Source organism: Scyliorhinus canicula, chromosome 1 (genome assembly GCF_902713615.1).
Source record: "Scyliorhinus canicula chromosome 1, sScyCan1.1, whole genome shotgun sequence".
Lineage (NCBI taxonomy): Eukaryota > Metazoa > Chordata > Chondrichthyes > Carcharhiniformes > Scyliorhinidae > Scyliorhinus > Scyliorhinus canicula.
Window position 1 is genome coordinate 125,039,121 of NC_052146.1, and position 14,799 is coordinate 125,053,919.

The 14,799-nt window shown below is 48.9% G+C and overlaps 1 protein-coding gene across 3 annotated transcripts in view; it reads left to right on the plus strand.

The window, feature by feature from the left end:
* Nucleotides 1-632: 632 nt before the first annotated feature.
* Nucleotides 633-14,799, plus strand: part of fndc5a (fibronectin type III domain containing 5a) — a 158,983-nt gene continuing 144,816 nt past the window's right edge. For all 3 annotated transcript variants that reach the window (XM_038799404.1, XM_038799415.1, XM_038799423.1), the window contains exon 1: nt 633-1,140. In XM_038799404.1, coding sequence (XP_038655332.1) covers nt 1,062-1,140 — 79 coding nt within the window. In that variant the 5' untranslated portion in view covers nt 633-1,061. The remainder of the gene's footprint in view (nt 1,141-14,799) is intronic.

Consider the following 14,799-nt stretch of genomic DNA (forward strand, 5'->3'; position numbering starts at 1 on the left):
TTCCTGAAACATTCTGCAGCAGGTAGAATACTTCTCCCTGGCCATAGGGTCAGTTTACCGTGCTCAGAATATGACCTCTTTTAATTGAAGCAGGAGGGAGCTCAGAAACTCCCTGCAATGGTTGGCTGCCAAAGTTGGTGAACTGAATTTCTCCTCTGCAGACTCGATCTTTGCAACACCTTTTCAAGGTGATTTACAGTAATTAAGGCTGGACAGTAAGAACTTGGGGGGGGGGGGGCGGTGAGGGGAGAGATTTGTTGAATGAAATCGGGGCCAATGCAACCGAAGGTGCACTTTGAGTACAAGCAGTCCCATTCACAGGAAGACTGAAAATGTTCGCCCTGAACGTTCAACCTGCTGAGCATTTCCAGCATTTTAGTTTTTTTTGTTTCAGGGTTTCAGCATCCGTGATGTTTTGCTATTTTTTGTTACAATAGCGTCTTGATTTTAAGAGGGGGGGGGGGGCACACATGGTTGTGTCGAATGTTTGACTTGTGAGTAGATGCTAACCCCCCCCCCCCCCCCCGTCTGTGAAGGCATTGGTAAAGTTAGAAGCATCGATGAATCAGGGAGGCAGCTGGAAGGCTGCGTAAGTCTCGCTGTTATTTCCTGCATGCCTCGGTAGCTGGCACTCTCCGCTCTCCGTCAATAAAGACTGGAACGCAGCAACACAGCGGAGGATCCGCTGGGGACGGGAGTCTGGACGCTTCTGGGGGGTGAGGAGGGAAGAGCCTGCACCGGCTTTGGGCGATACAATTGGTGCATTTGTCCCGAGGGCTCGCCCACCCCCCTCCAGGGCAAGGAGGAAAAAAACTTTTGTTCGCCAATCCGTCATCTGGAATCAGTACTGGGAGAGGGAGGGAGGGCTGGGTGGGATTATGTGTGGAGCTGTCCAAGGTGCTGAAATGCAGCCTGGCTCCCCGGGGCTGTTTGAAGGTGGATACTATGGGACTCGCTGCTGAGAAGTTGCACCGCCGATCTTAGCGCAATGGGACGTGAAGATTTTCACTTCTAATGTCGAGGGGGCTTTGCTCCAAGTATGCGTGGTGGGATTTGACGGAATGGGCCGTTTCCTGGTATACCTAAGATCAACTGTACTACTGTTTTTCACCTATTTTAACATCTGCCTGATCACAGCAGGTAAGTCAAAACCGGGGGGGGGGGGGTTCTGGTGCTGCTCCTCCGCCCCCGCAGTGACTTTGTCCAGAAATGTTCTGATTCGCCCCTCTTGCCTGGGGGATGCTGTCAATAGATACAATAAGGACAGTCGGTATTGCAATGTTCAGCCTGCATCAGGCATTTGGGGGTCAGCAATCGATGATGCTCAAGTCGCAGAATAAAAGAGCTATTAATCCTATTTCCTAAACCCAGCCATAACCAAGGTATTTTTTGTTGTTACTTGCAAGGAGGGGGCCTAGAAAAGAGTTGGTCCATCCAATGAGCCCTTTTGTATCATATTGTAGATCTTTCGCCAGATTGACGTTTTTTTAAAACCCTCCGAATCTTTGTGAAAATGTCACCCATACCTCGCCAGTTGGATGTGTGGATGTGTACATGTTTCTCTTTAGGAAAGCTGGGGATCTACCTGATCTGGATGTATTTTAACCCTACACGGATTACATCTTCCGATGTTGCACCAAACCAAAAACAAATACTTGATTTAATTTTAAGGCGAGTAGCAGGAACAAACTATGCTTCCTCGTGCTTATGTAAATCGGGTTTATAGCAGCGCAGCGTGGTTCAAACCTACATAACGTTTGTTTAAAATGACAATTTTGAAAGCAGCAAATGATAACCAGGACCGAACGGGTTTATCGACTTGATGCTTATAACTTAAGCACATGTGCACTACGGTCAGCCCTGCACAATTCACTGATGCTTTCAGATAGAAATGCATATCAGACAGCCCAGGCTTTCCGAAATAAGCCGTACTTGCAAAATTAAATTATTTTCTATTGCAAAACCGCCGAACTGTATGCTGTAGGTGAACTGTCTGTTGTATTTTCACATCTAAAATGTGAAGTGCAGCACTGGTGCATTCTGACAACATAATGAAGGGAGCAGTATAACAAGATTAGCCCATTATTGCCAATTGCAGCATGTTGCATAGTTTCAGAGCAACCGAAGGTGCAGCTTGGTGGCAATGACTGGTGGTGGAGGTTGTTGCATTATAATGAAGGATAAATCAATAGAGCAACACCTTCTTCTTATTTCTAGTGCATTGCTGGAGGTTAAGTAGCAAACAGCATGGCTAGTAATTAAAGAAGATCAATTAACATGGGTGGAAATGCAAGTAAAGGGGTTGGGATTAATTTCAAGTACTTATTGTTTTGTCTTATACATATTATAAGAATCCAGTCATTCAATTTGTAACTTCTTTATCATGAAATATAAAGCTTAAATAGTCAAGACATGTGTGGATATTATTATTGCAACAATGCTTGTGTTTTAAGTTACAAGAGGTGCAACGGCATTTATCCCTGAAGTAGTGATATATCCTGATGTTCATAGGCTTATCAGCTCACATCTCTGAGAAGAATATTTAATGGATCAAACAGTTATCACACCACTTTTAATTGGAAACCAAGTATCATATCCCAAAATGGAATGATTATTTACTCTGGCAAATGAAGGCTCATAAATAAAAATAAATTGTTCATAAAAAGTGTACTTTTTAGGACACTACGGGCAATTTAGTATGGCCAATCCACCTAACCCACACATCTTTGGACTGTGGGAGGAAACCGGAGCACCCGGAGGAAACCCACGCACACACGGGGAGGACGTGCAGACTCCGCACAGACAGTGACCCAGCCAGGAATCGAACCTGGGACCCTGGAGCTGTGAAGCATTGTGCTAACCACCATGCTACCGTGCTACATGTTTATCATTGGTTGCAATCTTCATGGCTATATTAGATTATAATTCAATAGTTAAATTCTCTACATCAAAGTTAAGATGCCTTAGATTTAACCTGTAAATATTACTGGTACAGGGCTGATCCAGATGCTTATTTGACAAGCAGCAATAGTGGCCGGGTATGAATACTGATTTGTTACAGGAGGATATACATTACATTTAAAAGGATCAATAAATTGTTAAATGTACCGAGCACTACTAAAATGTCAATCATTTAATATATTTCTTTTATCTGTAAATCTCACAGACTTTCATTATTCAGGGTCTGCATTGCAGCACCAGCATATTTTCAAAATCACCATTTCAGTTTCCAGAATGCACACTTGAATTCCATAACATTTGCAAATTCAGTTTTTCTCAACGGCATTGAAAAATATATCGACTAAATAAACCTTTTTATGACACTTACAACTCCCCAAACTTGATATTGAAAAATAATTTCCACACCAGTTACATGGATTACGATAAACTCCTAACCAAAAACAGATGTGGTGCGTTATCAGTTTTCAGTGATAAACAGTAGGTACAGGATACAATGGTTATATTAATTTGTAAAATTCATGGTCCGGGTTCTCCATTGGCTGACGGCGGCATCGCAAAACGTGATTGGGTAGAGAATAGGCTCTGACAGAAAAATCGCAGCGGGCAGATTCCTGACATGTAGTTCACCTGTGCTTTTAAAAATCATGAAACCAGTGTCATGGCTGCTGAGGGAGAGAGAGGGGGAACGGAAAGTGCCCAACATCGCCATAGTTTGCTGACAGTTGTGCCGTTGGCTGGGGAGCTTCTGCCAGGGCCAGAGGAAGTTATGGGGGATGATCAGGAGGTGGGCTGTGGGGTCGTGGTGGGCGGACATGGAACATCATTGCCACAACCAGCAAGGCAGCTAGACAGTTGCACACACCGCTAACAGCTCACTGTGAACATGGGTGGTATATGTGTGTCCCCAGGCCACCCCCCAAGTGCCCTCTGGCCCCAGCTGACCCATCAGCTTTATGGGCGTGCTCCAACACAACCTGTGCCATCTTGTTGACCGGGGTGTGCGTGTGTGGGGATTGTTTTATATATATATATGCAGTTGCAGCTGGTCAGCCCCCCCCCCCCCCCCCCCCCCCGAGTGTCAATCAAGGACCTGGAGAAACCTGCACCATTTTTCATTGGAATTGATTGTGTTCCATCTGGCGCCTTAACAGTTGCTGAATTGATCCAGATTCAACGCCAATTTTTCTGTCGTGACGAATTTTGAGTTGGTGTCAACACTTAGGGTGGATTCTCCGACCCCCCCGACGGGCCAGAGAATCGGCGGGTGGCGATGCGAATCCCGCCGCACCGCCCCGATGATGGCTGCCAGATTCTCCGTCGCTGGTTTTTCGGCGGGGTCGGGAACCACGCCGCGCCAGTCGGAGGTCGTTTGCAGTGGCCCCTCCGGCGATTATCCACTTCGCGATGGGTTGAGTGGTCGCCCGTTTTCGGCCAGCCCCGCCAGCATAAATCAAACAAGGTCCTTACCGGCGGGACGTGGCTCTGTGGGCGGCCTGCCAAGTGTTCGGGAGGGGCGTAGGGGGATTTGGCCTCGGCGGTGGCCCACACAGTGGCTGGACCCTCGATCGGGGCCCACCGATCTGCGGGCGGGCATGTGCCGTGGGGGCACTCTTTCTTTCCGCGCCGGCCACTGTAAAGGTCCACCATGGCCGACGGAGAAGTACCCCCTGCACATCCGCTGGGATCATGGCAGAACGTGCTGCTGCTCCTGCACATGCGCCAACTCGCGCCAGCCAGTGGAGGCCCTTCGGCGCAGGTTGGCGTGGCGCCAAGCCCTTTCGCGCCGGCTGGCACGGCCCCAACCCCTGCCGGCGCCGGCCTCCACACCTTCCGGGCGGCCCACGCCGGAGTGGTTCACACCACTCCTCGGCGCCGGTACGGCCCGCCCCGCCCGGTAGCGGAGAATCCCGGCCTTAGTCTCAGAAACGGAGAATCCCGCCACATATATTTATTTCTGTTTGGGGAAAATAAAAATATTATACAGGCCAACTTGAGCACTTATCATTGATATGAATGAACTTTGATAATACTTCTCTGAGAGCACATTTATTTGTAAATTATTAATCTGCTATGATATCTTTGATGCCACATGACCTCAGCACACTAGTGGCCTCCTTCTACACTGTAGGAATTCTCTGGTTCTATAATCAAGGAGGTCAACACGAGTTTACAGCACAAGTCAACATATCTATCCAGAATTTGTATTTCCATTTGACAGAAAATAAGTTAACAACTTTAAGTTATTAAAATTCCCCAAGTAGCATCAAAGCTATTAATAAAATGTCAATATTAAATTGAAGCGATTGGTATTCTATTCCTCCTTTATGTCATCTTATTTTATTTCTGTTTCAAGTGTAAATACTTCGAGCGTGATTTTCATAAGGTTAAAACATTACACTCATTTAGAATTTCACTGGTGTGCTTTACCACTGATGTAGGAGGCTGCCATGATGGACAGAAGCAGAAATGCTCCTTCTTTACTGCTGACATGGTAGGGGCAGCACAGTAACATAGTGGTTAGCACAATGGCTTCACAGCACGAGGGTCCCAGGTTCAATTCCCGGCTTGGGTCACTGACTGTGTGGAGTCTGCACGTTCTCCCTGTGTCTCTGTGGGTTTCCTCCGGGTGCTCCAGTTTCCTCCCACAGTCCAAAGATGTGCAGGGGTAGTTGGATTGGCTATGCTAAATTGCCATTAGTGTCCAAAAAAGGTAAGGTAAGGTGGAGTTACGGGGATAGGGTGGAAGTGTGGGGATAGGATGGAGGTGTGGGCTTACGTAGGGTGCTCTGTTCAAGGGCTGGCGCAGACTCGATGAGCCGAGCGGCCTCCTTTTGCACTGTAAATTCTGTGACACATTTTTAGACTAGAGTAAATCAGTATGTAATAGCAGTGGAATATTGCTCAAAAGGATTCTGTAAATGTTATGATTGTTATTATGCAGCATTATTCCATCCAAACAACATTGTATGCATCAAATATCACCATTTTATTTGTGAATGGTTAAGACATTTTCAATTTATTGTTTTAATTGTCTAAAAGTACTCCCCATGCTCAGACAATAAGATTATAACAACAACAGCTACATAGTTTAACTTGCAACATAAATAATTCAGCAGCAAAATTGGTCAAGTTCATTTGAGTCATTTTATTGCAGTTGTTGGCTATTGTACAGTTTTTATGCTCGTGTATTTGCCAAATACATAATCAAGAAGGCAGAACTTTTTTAAATAAGCTGTTATGGAAAAGAGTTTACATTCACTCAACAGTAATGCTGAAACCAGCATTTGAATCCTTACCCTGCTTCTGCTAAACAAATACAGTAGTTAATATGTGGATTTGAGTGGGGTGATCATTGCTCGGCACAACATTGAGGGCCGAAGGGCCTGTTCTGTGCTGTACTGTTCTATGTTCTATGTTCTATGACAAATGATGCAATTGGCAATTTAGCCTATACGGAGTTGAATAAATGGTAACTTCAAAATACTGGGACTAGTGTGTTAACCATTGCCCTGAAGAGTAAACAGGAGCTCCGTCAATGCATGCTTTTGTCTGCGAACTCATTTTATGGAAAAGGACAGTGAGAGTAGAGTTTAAAGGGTGAAGTAAATTCGTATTTCAGGCTGATTCTGAAGTGTGGCCTTTACCTAACCAAAGAGAGTAAAATGAAATATACACATCTTAACTTCAAAACGAGAATAAGTAAGATCAAGAAAGTCATAGGGTTTTAATAAAATAACTACTTCAACGCTGAAAGGGTGCATGGCTGGTTTGTGTAGAGTGTTTCTGAGTGGATTTTTATGGACTTAATTTGAAATTAATTCATTCAACAAAATGTTTAATGATGAATCTCGTTTATTTAACTGGGTGCTTTATGCATAACTTTCAGTTTGGCAATATTCTTTGCTCAATTTCTATTGGTGTGAGATATTAAGTGAATAAATTTAGCAGCTTATTTTCAAAATGTATTATATTGGTGTGATTGTTACAATTTACTCATCTTTGCCTGATGTTTGGTGGAGCCTTTACATGTTTAAAATGTTTATTCTCTATAATACATTGATTTGGTTAGTGGTGTGGAACATGGGGCGAGATTCTCCCAAACCGGGAGAAATCGTGAGGCTAGCGTCAAAAACGGGCGGGTTTGACGCCAGCCTCCGCCCCCCACCGACCGGGAACCGATTCTGGTCCCCAGTCGGGGCTAGCATGCCGCGGCCGTGAACTCCGGCATCGCGGGCTTAACGAATTTCGTTAAGCCCGCTTGCCAGAGTTTGCGACGGCTGACGCGTCACATGACGTCAGCCGCGCATGCGCGGATTGGAAGACTCCAACCCGCGCATGCGCGGATGATGTCTCCGCGAATGGATACAGCGGGGCGGCGGAAGGATAAAGAGTGCGCGGGGTAAGTACCCGCTGCCGTGGTACTGCCGTGGTACTGCCGTGCCAATCGGTGCCATGGTTCCCCAGATCGCGACTTTACGGGCGTTTTTATGAACGGTCAGACCAGGTGTGTTTGACGTTCCTAAAAACGGTCGTAAAGGGCTTGGACTTCGGCCCATCGGCCAGCCGAGAATCGCTGCTCGCCATAAAAAAACGGCGGGCAGCGATTCGTGTCGGGAGGCAGGCGTGGGGGGGGGAGAATAGCGGGAGGGCGTCAGACCAGCGTGGCCGTAAAGATTTACGACCCCCGCTATTCTCCGCACCGTCGTGAGTGCAGAAAATCGCCCCCATAGTTCTTTCCTCTTACTGAACATGCAAATCCATCTTGGACAGATGGGGTGAAAATCCCAACTCTCTGATGATAGTTAGTGATATTGCCCATCCACCTTTTATGGATTGTCAATGCTCAGACCAGAAAGTTTACTTATCGAATAACTATTTAATTAGTGTAATTGACTGCTGTTTGAAATATAATAGGGAATCTGACTACAATGGTGGCACGGTGGCACAGTGGTTAGCGCTGCTGCCTCATAGCATCAGGGACCCAGGTTCAATTACGGCCTTGGGTGACTGTCTGCCGTGTCTGCGTGGGTTTCCTCTGGGTGCTCCAGTTTCCTCCCACAGTCCAAAGATTTGGAGGTTAGGTAAATTGGCTGTGATCAATTGCCCCTTAGAGTCCAAAGATGGGGCTGGGGATATTGCGAGGATAGGTTGGGGACTGGGCCTAGGCAGGGTGCTTTTTCGAAGAGTCAGTGCAGATCAATGGGTCTAATGGCCTCCATGGCTCCATCAGTACTCGAGGGATTCTATGAAATGATCTTGTCAATGTCAGAATGCTGTGGATGAAATGTCATTGAGCCTGATGGAGCGGGCATGAAGGCAGGGGGCTGGAAGAATTGGGCATCAGATTCCTGGCATTGGGAAAACTGTTATAAATTAAGTTGGGGGTGGGAAAGGTCTGATGCTAGAATCCCATCCCCCAGTAATAAGATGTTAGTTATGTTCATTAACAAGCCAACTGACACCAGTTATCTCTGAATCCACCGCAATTTAGTGACTGCTGAGAGTCACACAGCTCTCCTGTGCACATGAACATACTGGTTAGGAGTAGGATTTACATCACTCAGTCCTTTGACCAGCTCCGCTGCCATTCAGTAAGATCATGTCTGACCGAACTGTAACTTCCTGCTACCCCTGATTACCTTTGAGCCCGGTGTTTATGCAGCTGGGGTTTACTGCTGCAGTTGTGATTGATGCCACCTATCTGAAGGCCACAGATGACACGGAGACAACAACCCCCATGCCGTGACCAGGCGCATGATCGCGCGGTGCTTCGGCTTCCTGAAAATGTGGTTCAGGGGCCTGGACCACACTGGATGGGCCCTTCAGTATGACGCTGAGAGGGTCGCCTGCATCGTAGCGGCTTTTTACATCCTCCACAACATTGCACAGCAGAAGGGCGATGTGCTGGAGGAGAAGGATGAATGCCTGGCCTCCTCTGCGATGAGCTCTAATGCTCCGCATCGTATGACAACGTCTGACCCCTGCCCACAGTAGCACCTTCCACCGTCCACCTGGGTGATCCCTGCATTAGAGCTGCTCATTCCATCACACAGTGCCCTGGGGTGGCAGTGGTGGGGACTGTTGTGGAGGAGGGTGGGTAGCTGAGCCCACCCACAACATCCACCCAATTCCCCTCCCGCTGCATCCCCACCCTGGCCAGCCCACCCCTCACACCATCTGACAGAGCACCAACACAGGTTGTAACAGTATTAACAGGTGCTTAATGTGCATCAATATTTACAAATACATGCCCTAGCCCCGAGAACTAAATTTCCCATGCTAACCTAACTGGCGTCTAACGTTCTGGCCTTACGGGCCCTAACTCTACGTCTTGGTGGATCCCCAGAAGGTACATCAAGAGCGGAGGCGGCCTGCTGTGATTCCTGCCCTGCGACCTGCGTCCTCATTGGTGGACGTCTTCTGGGCGACCGGGCCTGGATGGACCTGGCTGCTGCCCGGGTGTCCCAGGTTGCGTGGTGCTGCCCTGTCCTGCCCGCTGCCCAGCAGATGCACCATGGAGAGGAGGGGGGGGGGGGGGGGGGGGGGGGGAGTCCGAGCTGTTGGGGTGTTCTGACACCTCCCCTGCGGGAGTTACCGGCACAGGCTCCATCACCTCCTCCACCCTCGGGGTGCACGATGGCCCCCTGGGCTACTCCATGGGATGGGGGTGCAAGCGGAGTGCATCTGATGGTGAGGCCCCCTGCAACCTGGTGCTCCTGTCCTGGAGGCTCTGGATCAAGGTTCGAATGCTCGCGGCCGTGGATTACAGGGAGTGGACCATCTCCGTCTGGGACTGCACCACATCACGCTGCGACTGTGCCATCACCTGCTGGGGTTGTGTCATATCAGCCAGTGACTGTGCCATCACACTCTGGGACTGGGCCACCTCCCTCTGTGTCTGCGCCATGTTGGCCAGCGCCTGGGCAATGCCACCGACGTTCTCAGCCATGGCCTGCTGTGACTGGGCCATGCTCAGGAGCGCCACTGCGATTTCCAGGTGGCTCTGGCACATGGCTGCCTGTGAGGCGGCAACCCTGTCCTGCGCCTCAGCCAGCGCTTGTACAGAATGACCCAGGCCTTGAACATGCTAATCCATAGCCAATGCCTCCACCACGGATGCCCCCTGTGCAGTGTTGGCCTGGGTAGCACGCATTGTCAGCACCACCTCCTGCTCCTGCACGTGGTTGGACTCCTACAACTGCTCTTGCAGGTGCTGGATGCTCGCCAACAACCCCTCATTTAGTCCCTAGCTCTGTGACTGCATCTCCACAATCGATGGGACTGTCCGTTCCAGAAGCCCGAAACCCATTTGGACGGCAGCTAGACCCTGGGGTCAGCCCCCTTGGGTGCTCCTACCTCTGCCTGATGTACCGGATCAGCTGTGTGGTGCGTACTAGAGGGTGTCCCAGGAGCCTCTTCACTAAAGTGCCCAACCGAGGTGAGTGTCTCTGGGATGGTGGAGGATGGTAGAGACAGCTGTGAGACGGGTAATCTGTGTCATCCCCGGACTTGGGCTCCAGGTGTCTTGGATCTGTCGACGAGGGCAACCATCCGTGCTGCTATCATCATCACTTAGCACATGGGGGGAGGCCTTAGGCTCCGGCTGTGGCACTGGCTGGGGGCGGGGGATACCAGATAGACCTGCCCCATCACCAGCAGGGCACAAGACACAAGACAAGATGCATGATCATACTGCAGGCCGGGGGGGGTGGGAGTGGGTATGGTGGGGGTGAAGGTGGTGTGGGGATGACGGTGAGGGTGAGGGTGGGGATGACGATGGCATAAGAGTGAGGGCAAGGGTGGTGGGGATGGTGTTGGGGGGGTTGAAACATGTGGCATGTGGAACGGCAACTCAGTATGGTCTCACCTCCTCGCCCATAGTCGATCCCACCCCGACAACTTCACTTCCTTTGGGCCACCGCCCATGTCCAGGGCCTCTGCTCTGCATGGTCAGGGCCGCAGGTCAGGCTGTGCCCCTCCAGTTTTCCCCGGCTCGGGTGGTTATGGGCGGGGGGGGAGGAAACAGAAAATGACAGTGTAGACAGTCCGACGCATGCAGCCCAGAGGTTGGCTAGTTGGTGGTCTCAGTGGCCAGGGCACCCGGCCATGGTGGCCGGTATGGGTACTGGCATGTGGTGCAGGTTGGGGGTTCGGTGCTCTGCAGGTGGGTGGGGGCTTGGGGGGGGGGGGGGTGGCATTAGTGCCAGGGGCACAGTGCTGCCTTCTCACCTTGGCCGCCCTGAGGAGGTTGTGCAGTTTCTTCCAGCACTGCAGGCCATTCCGGATGCTGTTGCTCACGGAGCTGACCGCCTCTGCCGCCTGCGCCCAGGCTGCAGCTGGCAGCCTCATTCCTGAGCCGAGGTACACGGTTGTCTGCCTCTCCACCACGACCAGGAAGGCCTCAAGCTCAGCATCAGTGAATCTTGGTGTCGCTCTCCTGGCTGGCATCTTGTTAACTGGGATGGTATGCGTGGGGAGTGAAGTGTGTATTTGCGGCTGCAGCTTGTCAGCTTCCTGAGTGTCAATCCCGAACCTTTTCTCATTGGGATCGATTGTGTTCCACATCATGCTGGTGCTCGCCCCTCAACATTCGCTCAATTCCAATTAAAAACCGTGCGGGATTCGCTGGGTCCGTGATTGAACCTCAGGAGGCTGACAAGCTACAGCCACACATACACATTACACTCTCTGCACACACTTATCCCACCAAAAAAGATGGCATTGGTTGTGCTGGAGCGCACCCATACAGCTGATGGGGTTTGGCTTGGGCCAAAGGGCACCCAGGGGGTTGCCTTGGGGTGACACCTATCCGGCTAATGGCACTAGGTTCAAAGTGGGCTGTTAGCGGTGTGCACAGCTGCACGGCTGCCTTGCCGGCTGCGGCAATGGTGTTTCGTGCCCGACCCCACAGCCCAACTCCTGGCCACCCCCCACTATTCCTCCAACCCTGGCAGAAGCTCCCGTAACCCTCCTCTCTACCTCATCAGCCACCAGGCTGGTTTCATGATTTTTAAAAGCACAAGTGAACCACGCCATTGGGAACTCGCCCATCAGAGGCGGAAAATCGCGGAGGCCCCGGAGAATACCGGGTCAGGCCTGCTGATGATATGAAAATGGTGTCTACCGTATGTGTGTTCCGGAACGCATTGACACTGCTGTCAAGGTGCTGGAACATTGCGATTTGGCGTCAAGTCGGCACCTATGCGATTTCGCCGTCGGAAAACAATTCTCCGCCCAATCACCTTTCCCGATTTTGGCGCGGGCTAACAGAGAATCCTGCCCAAAGTCTCAGGAGCGGAGAATACTGCCACTTATGTTTCAATTAAGTGGCCTCTTGCTCTTCTAAACTGCAACAACTACAAGCCTAGCCTACCAATCTGCCAATTCCAGGAATTAGTCGAGTAAACCTTCGCTGAACTGCTTCTGATGCATTCACATCCTTTCTTAAATGAAGTGACCAATACTGGACACAGAACTCCAGATGTGGTCTCACCAGTATCCTGTGCAACTGATTCATAACCTCCCCAGTTTTATACTTAATTCCCCTCGCAATAAACAATAATATTTTATTAGCTTTCCTAATTATTTGCTCTGTCTGCATACTAACCTTTTGAGATTCATGCACTAGGGCACCAGATCACACTGATTCTCTTTCCAAATGCTGCTCTGCAAATCCTGTTGGGTTTGCTGGTGGCCTACAGGGTGGGTGGGGGAGCTGGTGGAGGTCCCTCATTGTCAGGCACTCAGTATCTGATCAAGGGACCCTGCATCAGGAAGGAAGGCTGGTGAAAGCGACACCCCTGCCCTTGTCTCTGACCCAACCCCCCCTCTCTCCCATGCAACCCCCCCCCCCCCAAACCTTTGATATCCATCTTGCTCTCAATCACCTTTGACCTGGGACCCCTTATTGATACTGGGCTTCTGGTGGGGGCATTTATGACAGCTGCCACTGCTCCCAGTGACACTGGGGGAAACAAGGAGCTGCTGACCTCCAATTTGGCTGGTAGCTCTTTGTGGATGGGATTACCAGCCCCGTCCTCCACCCTGCCACCCCCTGTCTGGGTCCTCGTTCCTGAGGAACGCAAGGCAGCGACCAATTAAAGTGCCTGATAGGAACATCATTCTCTTGGACCTCCCACATGGACCTGACTGGGGCTCCTCACAAGTTTTGGAATCGGCCGGTGAAACCCTTGTCAGGCCATTAAATCTCACTCTCTAAATCAAATAAGTCAGCACTGGTGCGCAAGAGTTCAAATTCACTATAATTGTTATAAATCTGTCCTTTATTCTACTTCATAACCAACATAAATTACAGGTGGCAAGTTGTAACGGAAATGAAGTTAATGAATTTTGTTGATTCACACTTTTGAATTGGTGCTAGATTAAGCAGCATATAGTTTTCCTCCCTAATTAGCTCAGTCAAATAAAGTGGGGATGGGAAGTTCAGGTTAGTGTAAATTCAAAAGCAGGGAGAAAAATATCCAAGATCTAGAGCAGAGCAACAATTTAGGATAAAAGAAATAAGCCGAGTGGGTCAGGAGGGGACGGAGATCTTAACGATGGTAATATGACATTAGAGACTAAAATGTCAGGAACAATAGGAAAAAAAGTGAAAGTTAAGGGCACTATATCTAAGTGCATGAAACACTGACAACTAATAGCACAGATAGAAATAAATGGGTTTTAACTAATGGCCATGGTGGAGCCATGGTTGCCCAGTGTCCAAGGTTGGGAACTAATATTTCAGGGTACTTTGTCTTTTAGAAGAGAAAAAGAAAAATGTAAAAGGAAGAGGAGTACCTGATAATAAAGGATGGGATAAAGGCAATAGAAAAAGGAATCCTGGCTCAGAAACTCAAGAGGCAGTTTGGGTGAGGCTAAGAAACAACAAAAGGCAGAAAACATTGATGGTAATAGTTTATAGAACCTCTACATTGATTGTAGTATCAGGCAGTATAAAAATCAGGAAAGTAGTGGTGCATAGAACAAGTAATCATTGTACAGATAAGGCAAAGCAAATTTGCAGGAATAATATAGAGGATGAGTTCATGAATGCATTGAAAATGGTTTCCAAGATCACTTATCTTGAGGACCAAATTGGGGACTGCCTATTTTATTGTACCGTGAGAAATGATAAATTAATAACGTGTTGAAAAGTGATTATTAAATGATGCATTTTGGGCAGCACAGTGGGTTAGCCCTGCTGTCTCACGGCGCCGAGGTCCCAGGTTGGATCCCGGCTCTGGGTCACTATCTGTGTGGAGTTTGCACATTCTCCCAGTGTTTGCGCAGCTTTCACCCCCACAACCCAAAGATGTGCAGGGTAGATGGATTGGCCACGCTAAATTGCCCTTAATTGGATAAAATGAATTGGGTACTCTAAAATTTTAAAAAATAATAAATAAACGATAGATTTTATATTGAGCTTGAAGAGAAACTTACACCAAAATGATGGTCTTCGATCTGAACAAAGCAAACTATGTACGTATAGAGCACCTGGGCTTAGGTAGATTGAGGAACATGATGGTAGATAATGCAAGAGTCAGTTCTATTTTTTCCTTTGATCCTATTTCTTTTATGTTCATTTGTGGTTTTAGTCCATGGATCAGTAATTGGAAGACTCAAAACATAACACAAACTGTTTGCCAAGATACTGTGTTCTCAGGCTTTATGTCTGGTAGAAGGGGAAGCCAGACGCTTCGGCACCAAGTGGATGGGAGGAAATGGTTTTGGAGGGAATCAGTTTGATTGGTTGGCTGGCGACCAGTGGGTTGGTCAGAGACAGCGTTCTACCTGACAACAGTCAGTGATTGGTTTCTGCTCGGTGATGTTTCTGAG